Consider the following 21,067-nt stretch of genomic DNA (forward strand, 5'->3'; position numbering starts at 1 on the left):
CGAGCAGCTCAGCAGATCCTACAAACCACCCCATCTTTCCCTACCTGGTACCCCATCTAGTTTAGAGTTCTTGGCTGGGAGCTGTGGCTCACTCCTGTAATCCCAGCACTTTGGGAGGCCGAGGCAGGTAGATCACAAGATCAGGAGTTTGAGACCAGCCTGGCCAACATGACGAAACCCCATCTCTACTAAAAATACAAAAATTTGCCAGGCATGGTGGTAGGGGCCTGTAATCCCAGTTTCTCAGGGGACTGAGTCAGGAGAATCACTTGAACCTGGGAGGCAGAGGCTACAGTAAGCCAAGATCATGCCACTACACTCTACCTTGGGTGACAGAGCAAGACTCCATCTCAAAAAAAAAAAAAAAAAAAAAAAAAAAGAGTTCTGTTTCGGTTTTCTGTTGCTGCATAACAAAATGCCAGAAACTTGGTATTATAAAACAACACCCGTTAGCTCACAGTTCGGTAGGTCAGAAGTCCAGAAACGTGCTGGGCGTGGTGGCTCACACCTGTATTCCCAGCACCTTGGGAAGCCGAGGCAGGTGGGTCACTTGAGGTCAGGAGTTCGAGACAAACCTGACCAACATGGTGAAACCCCATCTCTACTAAAAACATAAAAACTGGCATGTGGTGACACCTGCCTATAATCCCAGATACTCAGGAGGCTGAGGCAGAATTGCTTGAACCCAGGAGGCAGAGGTTGCAGTGAGCAGAGATCACGCCATTGCATTCCAGCTTGGGTGATAAGAGCAAAACTCTATCTCAAAATTAAAAAGAAAAAAAGTCCAGAAACATATATCCAGTATGGTTGGGTTCTCTGCTCAGGGTCTCAAAAGGCTGAGATCGAGATGTTGGCCAGGCTACATTCTCAGGAGGAGCTTGTGGTACACTTCTGTGTATGTGAGTTATAGCAGAATTTAGTTCCTGTGGCTGTAGGTCTGAGGTCCCCCTTTCCTTGCTGGCTTTCAACCAATGCTGCTCTCAGCTTTCAGAGACCACCTGCATTCCTTGCCATGTAGACCCCTCCATTTTCAACGCTAGCTACAGAGACTCTCCCTTATGTTGAATTGCTTTCACACGTCAACTCCTTTTCTCCAGGAAAAGCCCATCCTCTTTTAAGAAAGAGTTCAGCTAATTAGGCCAGACCCACCCAGGACAGTCTCCCTTTCCTAAAGTTAACAGTGTCATTCAACATGGCCTAATCAGGCGAGTGATATCCCATCCCTCCCACACTCAAGTGGAAGAGATTCTCCAAGGATGTGGATCACTAGAGGGCATCTTAGATTTCTGCCCGCCCCTGGGTGCCGTGGCTCAGGGGCTTTGCCTCGTCTGCAGAAATGGTAATGATCATGGCCATCACTCTTCTTTTTCTTTTCTTTTTTTTTTTTTTTTTTTTTGAGACGGAGTTTTGCTCTTGTTGCCCAGGCTGGAGTGCAATGGTGCCATCTTGGTTCACCGCAACCTCCGCCACCCGGGTTCAAGTGATTCTCCTGTCTCAGCCTCCTGAGCAGCTGGGACTACAGGTGCCCACCACTACAGCTGGCTAAATTTTTTGTATTTTTAGTAGAGACAGGGTTTCACGACGTTAGCCAGGTTGATCTTGAACTTCTGATCTCGTGATCGCCCACCTTGGCCTCCCAAAGTACTGGGATTACAGGCTTGAGCCACCGCACCGGGCCATGGCCATCATTCTTTGAGGGCCTGCCACATGCCTGGTTTTGCACATGTGGTCTCATTCCAGTGCTTGTAAAAGCCCTACACAGTTGATGTTTTTAGCCAAATGCTGCAGATGAGAAACTTGTGGTTCAGAGAGGCCAGGTGGTTTGTCCACAGTGGCCCAGCCAATGAAATGATGAGGCACACAGACAGGGAGGTCAGGTGACAGGGGCCGCAGAACAGGTCTCTGTCTTAATAGAACCTCCCCTCCTGCTGCCTTTTCCTCCTCCCCATGAGCGGATTTTCAAAGCTGCAGGCTGAACTAACCTAGAGCCGAACATTTTGGTAGTGAAGCGTTTCCCTGCTGCCACCCCACCCCGTCTCTAGTGTTTTCTTTTGAGGGATGACGAATGGTAAGGTAGAAATAGCCAGATATAATCTTCTGGAAAAGCTCATTTTAAACTGAACTTTATTTTTAGTTTAAGCAGCTCATGGCTTATGTTCAGACAAGTAAAAACGTTTTCTTTTATATGGCTTTTTTTTTTTTTTTTTTTTTTTTTTTTTTTTTTTTTTATGAGACGGAGTCTCGCTCTGTTGCCCAGGCTGGAGTGCAGTGGTATGACCTCAGCTCACTGCAACCTCTGCCTCCCAGGCTCAAGTGATTCCCCTGTCTCAGCCTCCTGAGTAGCTGGGATTACAGGCATGCCCCACCACGCCCAGCTAATTTTTGTATTCTTTTTAGTAGAGACAAGGTTTCACCATGTTGGCCAGGCTGGTCTCGAACTCCTAACCTCAGGTGATCCGCCCACTCTGGCCTCCCAAAGTGCTGGGATTACAGGCACGACTCTTACATGGCTCTTAATCGCCAAAAAAATATGGTCCTGTCAGAACATTTCTCGCAGGCCTGTCCCCAGCAGAGCCCCTTTGTATGGTCCACAGAGACCAAAGTAAGGTCCCTGAATGCAGTGGCCAACAGGCCGCACGACGTGCTCACCAGTTTTTCACTTATCAGGGAAATCCTTCTTATTTTTCACGACCTTTTGCAATCTTTTATGTTTTCTAGTTATTAACATCATTTTTCTTTAAATAAGTTTCTCTCCTTCCCTTCCATAGTAATCCAGGGGATTACTGTGAAGATAAATGAGTTTGAGACAATGTTGTTTTAGCCAATTTTTGGTTGATATCCAAGTTAGTCATTAGCAATTAATTCTCACCTACATTATGCTAAATAAAATAAGCCAGATACAGAAGGACAAATACTGTCTGATTCCACTTAGATTAGCAGTCAAATTCACAGGGACAAAGTAAAATGCTAGATGCCAGGGCTGAGGGGAGAGACGAGTTATTATTTAATGGACACGGGGTTTCTGCTTAGGAAGTGAAGACATTCCGGAGGTGGATGGTGGGAAGGGTTGCACAGCAATGCTTCTGAACTACACACTTAGAAATGGTTAAAATGATAAAGTTTGTGTATGCTATTTTGCTATAATAAAAAAGCAAAAAGAAACGTTTGCAGGGTTGATTTGTAGGTGCTTTTTTCCTTTTCTATTTTATTGAGTTGAGTTTTTTTTTCTACCACGATTAAAAAAAAAAAAAAAAAAAATTTAAGTAAGTGAAGCATAGGCCAGGCACAATGGCATGCACCTGTAATCCCAGCACTTGGGGAGGCTAAAGCTTGAGCCCAGGAGTTAAAGACCAACCTGGGCAACAAAGAAAGATCCCTGTCTCTACAAAAACAAAAATAAATATTAGCCAGGCATGTTGGCATGCGCTGGTGGTCCCAGCTACTCAGGAGACTGAGATGGGAAGATTGCTTGAGCCCAGGAGGTCAAGGCTGCAGTGAGCTGTGATTGTGCCAATGCACTCCATCCTGAGCAACAAAATGAGACCCTGTCACCAAAGAAAAAAATGAAGTATTCCTTGTAATTCTATGGCTAGCTTTGTGAACGTACTATTGGTTTCTAAGGCTAGACCGTGTCTCTGCTAAAAAGGAAGCCTTGACACACAAGGAGGTTCCTCCCCTTACAAGGCCTGGGAACGATATCTGTAAGCAACTCCCCTGAGCATAACTCACTGCACTTAGGGTTCAGATTGTGAGGAAGGACCAACAGGTTTTTCTCCTCAATTTTCGGAGTTGTGCAAAAAACAATTTGTTATAACAAGAACCGTGAAGCCCTGCAAGAACCTAGTGCCTGGAGGGCAGAGACTTTGAATCATCTGTGGATGAGATCTTGTACCCAGCGTCTTGCAGACACAAAGAGAGACACAGAAGGGGATTGGTGCGTGCCCAGAAGGATGGCAGGAGAGGAGCTTCTCAGCATCAGAGAAAGTTTCACATAGCTAGCAATGGTTTTTCTGAGTTTTAAGAATTCTTTTATTGTGTCTAGACACAGCCTCAAGCCTCTGATCCCAGCACTTTGGGAGGCCAAGGCAGGAGGATCACTTGAGCCCAGGAGTTCAAGACCAGTCTGAGCAACATAATAATACCCCATCTCTATAAAAATTAAAAAATTAGTTGAGTGTGGTGGCATGTGCTGGTGGTCCTAGCTACCCAGGAGACTGAGGTGAGAGGCTTACTTGAGCCTGGGAGGTCAAAGCTGCAGTGAACCAAGATCATATCACTGTTCTGCAGCCTGGGTGACAGAATGAGACTAAGTGTCCAAAAAAAAATTGTTTTATTGAGACTTAAGTACACAAATCTTAAGTGTGTAGCTAGATGATTTTTAGGTGTGTCTGTGTGTGTGTGTGTGTGTGTGTGTCTGTGTGTGTGTCTTATAACCAAGATTTGAAACATTCTAGTACTGCAGAATTTTCTCTCTTGCCCCTTTCTAATCACCTGCCCACTTTCCCCACCCCAGGTTCACTATTCTGACTTACACAAGCACAGATTGGTTTTGCCTTCTTGAACTTGGTATAAATAGAATTTACATCAAGTCTCTTGTGTGTGGATTCTTGTTTAACCACCCCCCTGCTGACTTTGTGTCAGAAAAACTTGAATAACTGTTTAATCTCTGATGGCAAAGTTGGACCATTGGAATGATGTACTCTGGGGGAATACTAAAGACACTGGAAATTCAGTAACTTCTAGACATTTAGCAGGTGAGGGAGGGGTACTATGGGCCTTTGCCTATGTGTCCCTGAGTGTACATACAGCTGGGATTTTTTTTTCTCTTTTTTTTTTCTCAAAAATTTTTTATTGCATTTTAGGTTTTGGGGTACATGTGAAGAACATGCAAGATTGTTGCATAGGTACACACATGGCAGCGTGATGTGCTGCCTTCCTCCCCATCACCTATATCTGGCGTTTCTCCCCATGCTCTCTCTCCCCAACTCCCCACCCACACTGTCCCTCCCTTATTTCCCCCCCACAGACCCCAGTGTGTGATGCTCCCCTCCCTGCGTCCATGTGTTCTCATTGTTGAACACCCAACCGGTGGGCTTTTTAATCTACTCCTTTGATTCTTCTCCAGCCATCCTTGTGATCCTCAGTGACTTCCATGGTCCTCGTGACTCACACTTCAAGGTTTAAGAAAATAAATCTTGTTAACATTTCATAAAATGTTAATGTGATTTAAAGTAGCCTTGTGGCATTTTAGCATCTTGCATGAATTACTTACCAGTGGTCATAAGCTGAGTTATATTTGTTATTTAATTCTGCAATTCCCATGTTCAAAGTCTGTTATTATGCAGCTTTCTTACCTTTGTGGTCCTTTTTTGGAAACCATTCCTCCACTGATATGGTGTGATCCAATCTGGAATTAAACGTTAACGTCCATGTTTTGGATTGACAAGGAGCCTTAAGATGGCCTCAGCCTCAGAGCAGTTTATACACAGACATGTCCATTTGCTTCAGACTGTAATCCAGACTGTGACCCAGCAGTACCACCTCTCTCATATGGCATGTGTCTTTGATCATAAAAGAGAAAAATGCAACAGAAGAGTTTGGATGGTTCTATGCAAACCTGTCACCACTTTAGAAAAATGATTCAAAGCATAAGCTCTGCAGATAGTGGCCTGCTAGCATTGCTTTTGGGGAATGGTTCAGTTACTTTAGAAAATAAATAACTTGGCCAGGCATGGTGGCTCATGCCTGTAATCCTAGTACTTTGGGAGGCTGATGTGGGCAGATCACATGAGGTCAGGAGTTCCAGACCAGCCTGGCCAGCAGGGTGAAACCCCATCTCTACTAAAAATACATAAATTTGCTGGATGTGGTGATGGGCACCTGTAATCCCAGCTACTCAGGAATTTGAGGCAGGAGAATCACTTGAAACCAGAAGGTGGAGGTTGCAGTGAGCCGATTTTGTGCCGCTGCACTCCAGCCTGTGCAAAAAGAGCAATACTCCATCTCAAAATAAATAAAAGAAATAATTTGCATCATTGCATATAATTTTCTTTCTAAGGACTTTGGGAATTAAGAGCAGGGAGTGAATGTATGTACACAACAGTCCCCTGTGTTGATAAACTGTTCCAACAAGTATGGATTGACTAAGCGTGCACATGGTTCTCTTTAACATTGCTATTGGAACTTAATTTTACTCTCTTCTATAATTATTCTAAGAGCTATGGAAATAGTAAACTATTTTAATGGGAACTATGTGTCTCTTTCACTGAGGGGGTGGGAACCTGATGTCTCTTGAGCCTTGAGGTCCCTGAATGGAAGTCTGGAAGTCAGAGCCCAGCCTTGTTCTTCTTTGTATGCCAGCGCCTGGCCTGGATGGTAGCTCATGGCAAAATGATCTTCAGAGATGTGGCCAGAGTCGGCCTTCATCACCATTTTGCAGCAGATTGTCTCTGTACTTCCCACCTGCACTGCGCATGCTCTTGTCCTACTCCCTCCGGCCTTCATCCCTGCCCTGACGTCCCAATGCAGTCCTGTGTCCCCGGTCCCGCTGTGCGCGGGAGGTTGTGCTTGATCACTCCCTAGGTCCTTTTATTGATAACCGGGGTCTATGTCCAGTCCTTCCTGGGTGTTAACCAATCACTGCAGTGTTTAATGTGGTCCTTTCCTTTGGAGAGCCTATTCGGGTAGAATGGCAAGCAAGTTCTTGGAGCCACCTGTGGCACAGTATCTTCAGTTGGGAGGTGCACTGCGGTTGGGGCTGGGGAGTGGGATGGTTACCTGCCCTGCCACCCATCCCTTTCTCCAGACCTGCAACAGTAGCCTGAAAGCATTTCCTCTGCTTGGTCTGGCTGCTGTCCCTTGCCCCAGCTTCTTTCTGGGGGTGCCTGGTGAGGAGCCATTGTTTCACATCCCTTGACTTCTCAGAAGGAGAATGAGAGATTTGCCCTGCTGTCTTGACAGGCTGCTTTCCTGAAACCAGCCACGCGAATAAAGTGGAAGGAGTGGGGTGGGGAAGGGGGATTGGCAGGCCTTGGCAAGTCCTACTTGACTTCCAAACCAATGGATGAAAGGCTTCACAGCTCAGATACCCAGAAGGACAGGTGTGTGGGGAGGTCTCTTTTAGGAAGAAGCATTTCCTGCCAAGCCAAAGCAGAAGCCCAGCTGAAATTGACTCAAACCTGGGTCTGATTTCCTGTCTCATTGACAGCTGCCTAGAGAACTGAGTCCTGCAGGCCAGAGCTTCTGCAGCATGCTTTTCGGCCAAAACTTGGCACTGGTCTTTCATTCCCAGTGCTTTGTTTTAGAATCATGGCTGCTCTTCTTTTGCCACCAACTCAGCCACATTAACCTTCCATGCCCACACTTGCCAGGCAGACCTCACAAAGCTGTGGAGGCATCAGCAGCTGCACCACGCCAGTTCTGTTTCTTAGAACAATACCAAAGAATAGCCACATCCCAAACAGTTCAAATTCCATGCAATTTAAATCTTAAGCTTAAATTCCAACTATATTCTCAAATTACTTTGAAATGAAGGAGGATTTGCAGTAATGTGGTGTGCCTGTTGGACCATTTAAAACAATTATCTTTTCCTTTGGATACCCTGGAGAGCCAGCAGCTTGGAAATACTTTATTCTACCTTAATTGACTTTGTTGGTGAGAACAACCCACCATCATCAGAAAGTTCCTGGTTGTGTGTGGAATTCTTCGGGTGGGGCTAGCCCTGCTGAAGGGTCATTTATCATGCTGCAGGTGCCAGTGTCAGAACTGGAGGCACAAAACTTGTCCCTACCTCTTATTAATCATGTATGCCTGGGCACATTACTTAACGTGTCCAAGCCTCAGTTTCTTCATCTGTACAATGAGGATTAATATTAGAATCTACTTTATGAAGTGGTTGTGGGAATTTATAAATACTTATCAAACATATGCAGGGAGGCGGGCTCATACTAAGAAATCATTAAATGTTTGTTGTTGTTACTATTTAGACAGGCCTGGTGGTATCTAGATTCCAAAGGTTTTCTCCCATCCAAGAGAGAATGATTAGCCCTCGAAATGGCAATGCATGTTCTAGTTCTTTCTTATGTGAAGGTGGAGATGGACTATTCGCGGGAAGGCAGATCAGTAGTCTTCTTGTTTTTGGTGAGAATTCCACCTCTGTTTACCAGTCTATAAATGGACCAGGCCAAGTTAGTGACACACGGATTTCAAGTGGCTAAACCAGTTGTCTCTCTATGCCTTTAGGCCTCACTGCTACAGGTCCACTGGACTAGGAAGACTCCAAGTTCGGTGATGTGACAGTCTAGCACCACCCCTCCCACAGCAGGCACTGTTAGAATGAATTCTGTGGGTGGTAACCCCCAACTTCTTGGAGTCAGTCAACAACTACATTCACTTGATAAGAATGGCAGTTTGTGTCACCTCCAGGGTAGACTTGAAGAAAAGAAAGAATGGTAGCAGTTTCTCCTCTTCTGCTGGGTCACTTGACCAGCTTTGGCAGCTTCCATGAGGGCAGCGCAGTGTGCTACCCTGGGTGGGGGTAGAGACTGCAGAGGTGCGAGGGTTGAACCAGAATGTCCCAGCTGCCTCCTGAGCTCAGCAAACTAGAAGAAGTGAGGTCACTTCTCTGAGTCTCAGTGAGGGTGCTGGAGTCCCATGAGTCAACACCAGTGCGTTGCCTGCCTTATGTAGTCCCCACCCAGCCAGCCGGGACTACAGGCTTTAGACTCAGAGCAAAGCTGCTGCTACAGTTGTCTGCCTAACACCCTTCAATGGTGCCCCATCACTGCTAGTAGTAGTTGTGATATGCTATCATTGACAATATCAACAAAAATAATATCCAATATTGATTGACTACCTGGCACCATTCTAAGCACTTTATAAGTATTAACTCATTTAGGCCTTACAGGAATTACATTATTATCCTGTTTGCAGATGAGGAAAGTGAGGCACTGGGAAGCTAAGGAATTTGTCTGAGGAGGCACATCAGGGTAAGTGGTAGAGCCAAGAATTGACCCTAGACACTCTGATTCTAGAATCTGTACTCTTCACCACCACACCAAGCTGCTAAAGTGTGCTGGTCCCAATGGGTGAAGCCCGAACTCCACAGCCAACAGCCAAGCCTTTTCCCGCTTCTCCAGCCTCCTCTACCCACCCAAACCAAACTCTGGCCAAATCAGCCTCCTTAGAGTGTTTCCAAGGAAGTCATGATTTTCATATCTTGGCATCTTTCCACGTGTTATTCCTTCCATCTATCCTTCCTGACACTCATCTCACCTGTTCCTAGTTAGCAAATTCATATGCATTCTTTTTTTTTTTTTAGATGGAGTTTTGCTCTTGTTACCCAGGCTGGAGTGCAATGGTGCAATCTCGGCTCACTGCAACCTCCACCTCCTGGGTTCAAGCAATTCTCCTGCCTCAGCTTCCCGAGTAGCTGGGACTAAAGGCACACACCACCATGCCCAGCTAATTTTTGTACTTTTAGTAGAGACGGGGTTTCACCATGTTGACCAGGATGGTCTCCATCTCTTGACCTCGTGATCCACCCACCTCGGCCTCCCAAGTGCTGGGATTATAGGTGTGAGCCACAGAGCCTGGCCTTCATATCCATTCTTTAAGACCCATCTTAAGTCATGCCCCTTCTGCAAAGCCTTCCTTGACCACCACCCCCAGATGGTTGATAGCACACCCTCAGTGTCTTCAGAGTACCTTGAACTTCCCTGGAGTCCAAAATTACTATCTTGCAGGGTCTAATAAAGAGATAGGTAAATGTACATTCAATGTATGTGAATTCAACACTTGCTCCCTGTAGGGAATAAAGGTTGGGATAAATAATTTAAATGGTGTGTGTGTCCCCTCAGGGTGGATATGAGGTAGGGCATAAATTTGCCAATCTGCTGGACATGCTGGGATTCTCATGGTGTACACATCCGCAATTTAATAAAATATATTTTCAAAACTGGCCCCTAAAAGCAAATCACTACTTACCTGGTGCTCAATCTGAGAAACAGGGATGTGTGCTCCGTGGATGGAGGAAATGCCAGCTGGTAGCTTCATTGAGAGTGGAATGTTGTCTGCAACATGACCTCTTCCTAAGAGACGACAGGGCTATTTGGGCTGTAAGTGGAACCTGACTCACACGCAATCATGACTGATCAGCCACAATAATTCACGATTATACTTCTTCGTTTCTGTCTCCCTTGGCATCCTGGGCACTTCTCCAGGGCATCGTGCATCTTAATATGTATCTGCTGGTGCCCAGGCTGAGCCCAGCCCTGGCTGGGAGCTGCTCAGTCCATCTTCCTTGGACAGAGAAAGTGAATGAGAGCCGAGTCCCACAGGCAACCACACCCAGAACTGAGGCAACTTGTTCCAACTTGTCTACAAATTTTAGACAGGTTGCCAGTTACTTTGCCAGTCTTTTAAACTGTATTTGACAGATCTGGGAGAAAAATGATGTTCTGGTGTTTATCACAAGTGTTTATTCCCTTCCCTAGAACTGAGAATTGCAAAGAAATAGGATGGCAGGGAGAAGAAATAACAGAGATGTGTGATATGGTGATTAATGAGTGGTGAATAATGAATGATGATTAAACAACTGGAAATTCTTTCCCTAACCCCACCTGCCCAGGAAGGAGCTGGTGAGGCAGATGCTCACAAAGGTGTCCTAATAAGGAGAGGTCAGGAGGCAGGAGAGCTGAAGAAGAGAGCTGTGTGTGACTCAGGAGTCCAAGCCTGTGCCTTGCAAGCTTTTCCAAATGCCCTAAGCCCAGGAACCCATGCACTGCTACAGTAAAAGCTTGACTGTCTTTCAGCCCATAAGGCCTCAAAATCACACCAGAATCTGGAGCATTTCTGAGTTTCTCTGAACCTGAGTAATGATTTTCTGAAATATTAGGCCAATGAAATACCAAAATCCTGGGGAGGCAAAAGAAAGAGGTATGATCCAAGCATTTGTGATCAAATGAGCTGTCAAGTTACTCTACTTAAGCAGTGGGGATTTTACCACTGTTTTTACTGCAGTGAAGTAAGTTCCTCTAGAGTGGTAGAATTGGTGAGGGTCGGGAGAGAGTCCGTATTTCAAGTGTACACAAAGTTGAATCATTATCTTCTTGCTCCTATTCACCCCTTCCAGCTAACTTATTTATCATTTAGGATAAGGGAGACCATTAAAAATGGCAGCCATGTGGGTGACGTGCCTTTGGCTATGACCCTAGAAAAAAGCCTGTAATGTAAGTAATCTCCTCCTGATGCAAAGGTGGCTAAACTCAGCTTTGTCTAATATGTGTCTTCAGCTTAGTTGTTTCCTCTGAACTATGAGCTGGACACCACATAGGGATTACTTAAGCCCAAATTCTCTGGTCTGGTACACCAAAGAATAATTACAAACTACACCTGGACAGTAAAACGTGCTGGATTGATCATCTCAGCCAGGGCGAACAAGCACATTAAGATGTTAAACGTCTACCAGGAGTGAGTCATTTAATGCTCACAAGGTTTCATCTTCCTTGATTGCAAAATGAGTCTGCATGAAAATCTGGGTTATTTAGACGCTAAATAAAATATATGAACAATAGAAGTAGCATTAGAAATTAATGAAGGACTGGTATATTCAATGCTTAGAGTTGGAACAATGGGCTCTCCATATGGAAAAAAAATAAAAGTGAATACCTACTTCTCACTATGGACCAAAAAAAATCCCTACCTCTCACCATAGACCAATACAGATTCCCAGAGCCCTTGATACACCTACTGGGGCTTAGAACTTTATCATAGACCATTTGTAGGCCTTTAGTCTAGGTTATTAATTCCCTGAGGGCAGGGACTCCGGCTGTTTTTATCATTAAGTCATTTGCACCAAGTATATCCCTAGAATAGATTATGAACCCAGAAAATATTTGTTGAATGATTACATCATTTCCAAAATTCTTTCAAAAATGAATTTCTAGGCCAGGCACAGTGGCTCACATCTATAATCCCAGCACCTTGAGAGGCCAAGGTGGGAGAATCACGTAAGTTCAGGAGTTTGAGAACAGCCTGGCCAAACATGGCAAAACTGCATCTCTACTAAAAATACAAAAATTCGCCAGGCGTGGTGGCGCACCTGTAGTCCCAGCTACTCAGGAGACTGAGGCACGAGAATCACATGAGTCCCCAAGGCAGAGGTTGCTGAGATACGCCATTGCTCTCCAGCCTGGGCAACAGAGGGAAACTCTGTCTCAAAATAAAATAAAATAAATTCTACGCCGAGATTACATTTTTCTTTGGCTGTCATTATAATAGAATAGCTTACCATATACCTAGAATTATTTTGGGCACTGACCTGGCCAAACAATGGAGAACTCAGTGGAAAGATTTTGGTGAGATCAGGCTTGGTCTTCTCTGAATCTAAGTTAAACAGATTTAAAATATTACATACCTAGGCTCCCCCTGAAATAATATTGAACCATATTTTAGCTGTGGTAATGATTATTCTTTTATTAATTTATGACATGCCTACTTTGTGTAAAAACATGATCTTTCGAACACTTTTTTTTTTCTTTTTATTAAGGTATAACTTACATAAAATAAACATCATCAGTTTTAAGTGTACTACGGTTTGATAAATTTTGGCATTTGTATACAAGATGTGATCACTGCTATAGCCAAGATACAAAACAGTCCCCTCACCCAACACAGTCTGCTTGGCCCCTGGTCCTCCATCCCCTCTCCCTACTGCTAGCCTCAGGCAACGCAGCAGCTCTGCTTAGTGTCTGGCACTAGTTTAAAATACTAATGATCACAGGGGCAGGAATTTTTAAATAAAGGGTAAAAAACCTGACCGAAGGGGAAATGGAAATGAGAAAGACATTGGTAACATAGCTAGGCAGGCTGTAGCCTCAGATTGGACTCTGCTTCACCTGATGGTGAATTCGCCCAACCTGGAGAGACTGGGTGCTCCAAGAATTTTTTTACAAATAACACAGGCATTTTTATGATTACAGAAAAAGAACACAAGAGTCGTAATATACAGCTCAGACATAAATCTGGCAACTGGGTTTCTGAACATAGATCTGGATTCGTTTTTAATCTGATGTCTTAAAGAACCCCTCAGCCTCAGAAGATTCGAAACGGCCACACTGCTTGAAGACCAAGCATTTGAGTAAATAAAACTTATGCCTCAGAGAATGTATTCTGTCGTTCAAGCTATTAATTAAAAGATTCATAGTTCCTTTTCTTGCCAGAATTTATTAGCCCAAAGAAAATATGTGAATGGTGGTGTGTCTATGAGAAATTCAATGCGGTGAAGACAAGAACATGAGTACTAATAGTTTTATATAGTGCCGTTTTGGGGCTTAAAACTTTTTGTCTCCTTGTGGGCATCAGGCACTGTCTGGGTCCTGGAGCTACCACTGAAAAATACAGGCCAAGTTCCTGCTGCCTCCTGTAGGAGCCACATTCTGATACCGGGAGGCAGGACTCTGCTGGGGAGACTAGGGTGGGGATGGGTGTGAAGCGCAGGGTTCAGGAGGACTGAGGGGGCGGGGGAAGAGCACTTTGGTGGGCTGGTCAGGGAAGGCCACTTTGAAGATGTGACCTTTGTGCTGAGATTGGAATGACGAAAAGGAGCCAGCTTTTTCTAGAGAAAGCACTTTGGTGTCGGGACCAGCACATGCAAAGGTCTTGAGGTGGGAAAGAGATTAGTATGTTCAAGAAAGAAGGCCACAGTGGCCTGAATCCAGTGACTCAAGTGGAGAGGGTTACAAGCAGAGACCAGAAAGACGAGAAGCTTTGCTCCAAAAACGGAAACCTAAGCACTCTTGTAAACAGTCATAAAACTGGCCATGACGGTGCCCTGGTGCCCAGAGAGAGATGTCACTTCTGGGCAGTAGTTGTGAATGCTTCCAGTTACTCAGGTACTGGTCATAAGCTCAGAGATGGAAGGGAGTGTAGAGTTATTCTAGCCCCACCCCTTCATTTCACAGTGAAGGAACAGAGGCCCAAAGAGGATGACAAACCATTCTAAGTCAGGTCAAAAGGCAAATGATAAACTGGGGGAAATATTTACAGTTCATATCACAGGTTGGGAGATCCATTTCCATACTCTGTAAGGAGCGGCTCGCCAGCAGGGCTGGAGCAGAGTGTAGGATGGAGAGAGGCACAAAAAGAGGGTGACAGACATCCAAATGTGTGATCGCATACAGCTGCTGAGCTGTGGGAATACGGCGTGCCCACTCACAGCCCCTGGCAGAAGTACATCCAGTCTTGTGCAGGCTAGCAGTTCTGGTAAAATTACAGCATGTGGCTGGTCCATTACTGAAGAGGACTCAAATGTCATTCAGCAGGTACATGGATAAATAAATCATGGCCTATTTTGTCAATGGAATAGTACTCAGCAATAAAAAGAAGGAAACTACTGACCCATGCGGCAGTGTGGGTGAATCTCACAAGCATGCCGAGCAGAAGCAGCCAGCTACAAAAGAGAAAGTACTGTAGGCTTCCATCTGCATGAAGGTCCAGAGCAGGACAAATTCACTGACGGTTTTCTGGGACCTGGAGTGGAGGTTGACTGCAGAGGGGCACCAGGGGAATTTTTGAGGGTGAGGAAAACGTTTGTCTATCTTGATTGTGGTGGTCACATGGGTGTGTACATTTAGTCAAAACTTTTCAAATAAGTGGGTCCTTTTTAATGTGTGTAAATTACTCTCAATAAGGTAGATTATTTAAAAATAAAATTTTTAAAGAAGGGAAAAAAGAATAGATGGGAAACAAAAGCTTCCCATCTATTCTTTTCACGATTAGATTGTTATTCATTCACTAACTGCTTATCAAGCACCATTTGTGTGCCAGCACGGTAACAGATCCCTACCCGCTGTTTGCACCAGAACACGGTACCACAATGGTTGTGTGAGCCCCTGGGCTTCCTCTGAAGTGTTCACCTACAGCCTATCCTCCCATCATCTGCTGCTCCCAGACCATCAGCTGCCTGGAGACTCATAATCAGAACCCAAGATAGGGCAGGGGCAGTAGCTGCTAAGGAGAAAGTGGCTCTCCCTTCTTTGTCCAAGAGCACTTAATCCATCAAGCAAAGCAAATGGGAAGGAGATGGGGCTTGTTTGTAAACCAGAGGCCTACCCTGACATTTGTACAGTTCTGCTTAATAACTAACTGCCGGCTAGGTGTGGTGGTTTACGCCTGTAATCCCAGCACTTTGGGAAGCCAAGGCAGGCAGATCACAAGGTCAGGGGTTCGAAACCAGCATGACCAACAGGATGAAACCCCATCTCCACTAAAAGTACAAAATTAGCCAGGCGTGATGGTGCATACCTGTAATCCCAGCTACTCAGGAGGCTGAGGCAGAAGAATTGCTAGAACCCAGAGGGGAAGGTTGCAGTGAGCCAAGATTGCGCCACTGCACTCCAGCCTGGGCAACAGAGACTATATCTCAAAAAAAAAAAACAAAAAACTAACCACCACCTCACTTGCTTGATATTGTTTGCTCAGATGTTTTTACCATACCCCAGTCTGAGACAGTAGTATTGTTTTACTCTAACTTTCCCAGTTCATTGATACAATGTGATTATATCTAATTTCTGCACGTTTTTCTAGCCCCCACTTCCATATGTATGTACATATGTATTTATGTATGTATGTCTGTGCTGGGCATATAAAGCATTCAGGACGAGGGACAGCAGCTCTTTGCAGATAAATGTGTCTCCTTACAGATGGATGGTTTCTGTGTGTAGACTTTGTTCTACAGTCGTGTTGAGAAAAGGTGTGGGGGTTACTCTGGTTGTTATTAATACCATTCAGGTGGGATCTCTAACAGCGTATACTGCTCCAGACATAGAGAATGTGATATAGTGTTTTCAATTTGTAGACAAATTGATAATGCAAACAAGAAACACATGTTAGTGACCAGCCAGCGGTGTCCTGGTTCTTTTTGATTGCTAAGGTCAGGACTGTTATCTTGCACCATCCTCCTCAGAAAAGGAGGGAAGGAACGAAGTTGTCAGAGAGGGGATCCTTTCTGAACCAGATTGGGGTGGGGGCTGGGGCGGACCACAGCAGTTTGCAGACCTAAGTCATCCTGCTTACTTCATTTTTCTTTCTTCCTTCAGAAGCTTTCGAGATTGCCCTGCCACGAGAAAGCAACGTAACAGTTCTTATAAAGCCAGGGACCCCGACTCCACTGGCAAAATCCTGTAACATCATCATTTCTAAAAAACCTACAACCATGTTGCACATCAAGTCTGGAGAAAGGATCATCTTTACCTTTAGCTGCCAGAATCCAGAGAATCACTTTGTCATAGAGATCCAGAAAAATATTGGTAAGTACACATTTGTGAGCTGTTTGACAATATCTTTTAAATGTCCCTGCACCTTCCTGCCTGTCTTTCCCATGCTAAGTCAGTCTCTAATGCTAGAGAAGTAATATCTATTCTGAAATTCTACATTTTTTTAAATTTAGCCCTTATATGTGGCCAGTTAGAGTTCTATGTGCTTTACACAGCTTAATTTGCTTAACCTGTGAAACAGCCTTATGAGCTCACAGAGAGAGGAACTTGCCTCAGTGGGCACAACTAGTAAGGACCAGATCAGGAGAAGAACCCAGGTACTCTGGCTTTCAAGTCTTTGCACTTAGCCACTGTGCACATGAGCTCTTCAGGCAGCGCTACAGAAGCCCACAAGCTACAGATCTTTAGGTCTGTGAAGCTCCATCTCGGGTGCTAAAAACATCCGGCTTATATGGAAGACAAAACAATCAGAAGCTTGAGGAGAGGCTGGGCATGGTGGTTCACACCTGTAATCCCAGCACTTTGGGAAGCTGAGGTATGTGGATCCCCTGAGGTCAGGAGTTCCAGACCAGCCTGGCCAACATGGTGAAACCCTGTCTCTACTAAAAATACAAAAATTAGCCAGGCATGGTGGCAGGTGCCTATAATCCCATCTACCTGGGAGACTGAGGCAAGAGAATCGCTTGAACCCGCAAGTGGGTCACATTGCAGCTCCTCAACTCTGCTATTACAGAGTGAAATCTGCCATAGACGATACATAAAACACCTAGCAATTCAGTTAATGTGATGCTTTGCATTATTAGGTTAGAGAGAAAAAACTACATATGATCATCTCAATAGATGACCTTAAATATCTCTTTTTTCCTATGGAACAGTATAGCTGCTCAACGCTGTTACTACAGGGTGAAATCTGCCATAGACAATACATAAACCACAAAGCAAATCAGTTCATGTGATGCTTTGCTTTATTATTAGGTTAGAGAGAAAAAACTGTGTATCATCATCTGAACAGATGACTTTAAATGTCTTCTTTTTTTTTTTTACAGAACAGTATGAACATAGATTTTAAATGTCTTTCATAAAACACTCTTAGTAAATTAGGAATGGAAGGATGTTTTCTAAATTCAGTAAAGAGTGTCTATCAAGAACTGAGAGCAAATACCATATTTAACCATCAGATGTGGCAGCATTACCAATAAAACAGGCAATAACATAAGGAGGCTTATTGCATGCCCTTAGTCACCATTATTCAGAATCTCTAATTAAATATATAGAGATTATCTTAATAAAGACGTAAAGTATATGAAACAAAATATGAAATTTTGCTGAAAGACAAAAGAGAAGACTTAAATAAATGGAAAGATATGCCATGTTCCTTGATAGAAAAACGACGTAATTTTGCAAAAAATTAGCCCAGCATAGTGGCACATACCTGTAGTTCCAGCTACTCAGGAGGCTGAGGTGGACGAATCGCTTGAACCCAAGAGGCAGAGGTTGCAGTGAGCCGAGATCTCGCCATTACACTCTAGCCTGGGGCAACAGGGTGAGACTTCGTCTCAAAAAAATTAAAAAAAAAAAGAAAAACTAAGCTTTTAAAGTGTGAACTCTCCCCTATATTATCAGTTTAAGTCAATTATAATTAAAATTTTAATGAAGCTTTTACAGAACTAAAGACAATGTTGATTTATTTAAGAATCAGCTGGACTGATGTGTCGCTACTAAGAGAATGAAGTAAGTTTGTGTATTTGACATAGAAAGGTGCCCAAATAGTTTTGTTCCATTAAAAATGATGTAGCTTACAGTAGGACAGTAGTTTATACAGTTTGATCCTACTCTATTAAATACACGCATGTGCACGTGCACTTACATGCATGCACACAAACATGCACACACAATCATACAGATCCCAAAGTCTGGAGGGATAAACTCCAAAATTCAAACATTCTAACTTGTCACTATTTCCATAGGGGATAGCAGAGGGGAACAGGTGACATTTTCTTCTTTCTATTTTTCTATATTTCCTCGCACCCCCCACCCCCCAACCCCACTTTTTTTTTTTTTTTTTTTTTTTTTTTTTTTTTTTTTTTTTGTCACCCAGGCTGGAGTACAGTGGCATGACCGCAGCTCACTGCAGCCTCAACCTCCGGGGCTCAGGGGATCCTCCCACCTCAGCCTCCGGGGTAGCTGGGCACACACCACCACAGCCACTTGTCTTTTTGTTGTTGTTGTTTTTAATAAGTATACATTACTTTTATAATCAGTTAAACCGGTAAAGTGACTTCCACTTTGAAAAAGGAAAAATGTAACAAGCAACACATTTCACAAGTCAAGCCTTTGAATGCATTCAGTCTCTCAATCCCAGGATGCCCACGTGGTTTACTATGTAGTAAAAATGGACGCTCACAACTTTTGAAAATGACCTGAAAGTATCAATTTCTAAAATAATCAATCTAGACACTGAATCAGGTCCCGTGGTCCGCCTGCCCCTCATTGCCTTTTCTGAACAATCATTCTGAAAGCATCGGATAAAATTTGACATCTCTGCTCTCATCTCTTCTTGAATAGTTCTATGAGAGTTAACGAAAGTTGGCTGGGCATGGTGGCTCATGCCTGTAATCCCAGCACTCTGAGAGGCCCAGGCGGGTGGATCACCTGAGGTCAGGAGTTCGAGACCAGCTTGGCCAATATAGTGAAACCCATCTCTACTAAAGATATAAAAAAAAAAAAATGGCTGGGCATGGTAACACATGCCTATAGTCCTAGCTACTCAGGAGGCTGAGGCAGGAGGATCACTTAAACCTGGGAGACAGAGATTACAGTGAGCCAAGATTGTGCCACTGCATTCCAGCCTGGGCAATAGAGCAGGACCCCCATCTCCAAAAATTAAAAAAAAAGTTAATGAAAGTAGAAATATGCTGGGGAAAATGAGTTATGAATCACTTCAGAAATAACACTTCTCCATCCTCTGGACAAGAATCATTTTAGGTATGTAGAATGTTTGCACTGGACAGAGTACAGACGATTCTGAGGCATGCTGATCATTTTGACTACTCTTACCTGTGTGTCCATCCTAAAAAACAAAGCTCTTAGCATCAAATGAAAAATTGCTTTCATAACCTGACTCTTGCAGTGTCACACGGCTGGTGACAGAGCTGAAGCTGAGAGCTGGGGATTTTTGACTCCAGATTCTTGGTATAGAATTACATCTGAATCCCTGGGATGGTCCAGGTGTGGTTAAATGGCCTGCAGGTGAGTTGTAGGTGGAACCAGAGCTGAGAGCCACTGTCTTACTACGGTTAAGTGTTCCCAGACGAGTACAGAACCTAGCCAGAGCCAACTGACGTTGCCCTGGGCACACTGAAGGTGTGAGTGGAAAATCGCTTGAGGTCAGTTTTTGAAGGAAAGAGTTGGCTTGATATAAACAACGAAGTTTCCATGAGCTCCTAAAATAGGTACTACCTTTACGAACATGCAGAGTCTAATTTTAGTCACATTAGTCACCGTGTTATCTAACCCTGTTTTACTGGTTAGGCAGCACAGTGCATTGGCAAGGAAGTGTTGACCAAACACAGCCTGAGCTTTCATCTCGGGATCTGGGATTGCCGTGCACTTGCTTGCAAGTGCCAGCCCAAGCCACCTGGATCCACAGCTGCTTTGCAGAAATCAGAGATCTGGCGTGGATGACCTCAGAGAGCCGAGACTGCTCTGAAATTCTTCATAATTCTGTTTTGAGTGGACAGTACTTTCAAATACCCCAATAGAACAGCAGTAAAGATTCACAAATTATTATTACAGAGGCCAGAGGCCATCACGCCTTTCGTATATCCCCTGCTCAAGACCACAAAACCTTAATGTCACATTGCCAACTTTCTATTTCTTCCCCTTGCTTTCTTCTTGTTTTCTCCTTGATAATTATATTTCTTGGTTTGTTTTAAAAGGCTTAGGAAACAAACATATCAAAGGATGTCACTAGCTGTTACCCTTAAAAAAAAGAAATTCAGTTGCGGTGGTAATATAAAATACCAGCATTAAGGCAACGCTGGAAGAGAAATGTCGCTGCCAGGTTCCAGCCATCCAGGGGAGTTGCACATTCAGAGTATATTCCCTGTGTTGATGAATGTGTTGATGGGGAAACCAGTTTTAAAGGATGGATCTGGCACTGTGCTCTACAAATTGTGAAGTCGTGACTATCTCAATACAGGGGAAGTAGGAGATCCCACAGCACAGACTGCACTGCAAATGCCCTCCTTCTGGCTTCACACACTGGACCCCAGGAACTTAATCTGGAAATCACAGTAGTTCAGAGATGTCTCGAGTCTGGTGACCTGGAAGCAGAGCCTGAGACAGGGATTTTTGTTTAAGTCGTTAATCAAGAAAGTGCCCTCAGAAGTGAGGAAAGCAGGATAGAGCAGGGCACATAGCTGAGCGCAGATGTGGTTTTAGCGGGAGCGGCCTCAGCCTGACCCCATGGGGAGCTCCAGAGTATGAATGGCATGCCCAGGTTATGTCACTTGAAGCAAGGAGGTCAGAGGCTTTAATTCCTGCATGAGGCTATTTCTGGCGATAGACAGCAACTCTCCCTTGGGATGGGGGTGAGGGGCTGCAACACCTCTCAGGCTTTTCTGGTTCCAAGGCAGCTCCTGCAACTGAGGCACTTCCCAAAGGAGGGTGCATCTGTGAGCCATTGGCCACGGAGACTCACAGCAGCTGGGGCCTGGGTGCACCTGCCTGGTAAAGGCCACCTGGGTGGAGTTAAAGAGTCTGCTACAGGGGGCTGGGCAGTGAAGGAGGAG

At 44.4% G+C, this 21,067-nt stretch overlaps 1 protein-coding gene across 1 annotated transcript in view; it reads left to right on the forward strand.

The window, feature by feature from the left end:
- The window catches only part of CDCP1 (CUB domain containing protein 1), a 64,557-nt gene that overhangs the window by 13,654 nt on the left and 29,836 nt on the right, over window positions 1–21,067 (forward strand). Inside the window, exon 2 of the mRNA XM_003926245.3 lies at window positions 16,098–16,307. Within this exon, the coding sequence (XP_003926294.1) occupies window positions 16,098–16,307 (210 nt within the window). The remainder of the gene's footprint in view (window positions 1–16,097; window positions 16,308–21,067) is intronic.

This window comes from Saimiri boliviensis, chromosome 8, assembly GCF_048565385.1.
Source record: "Saimiri boliviensis isolate mSaiBol1 chromosome 8, mSaiBol1.pri, whole genome shotgun sequence".
Taxonomy (NCBI): Eukaryota; Metazoa; Chordata; class Mammalia; order Primates; family Cebidae; genus Saimiri; species Saimiri boliviensis.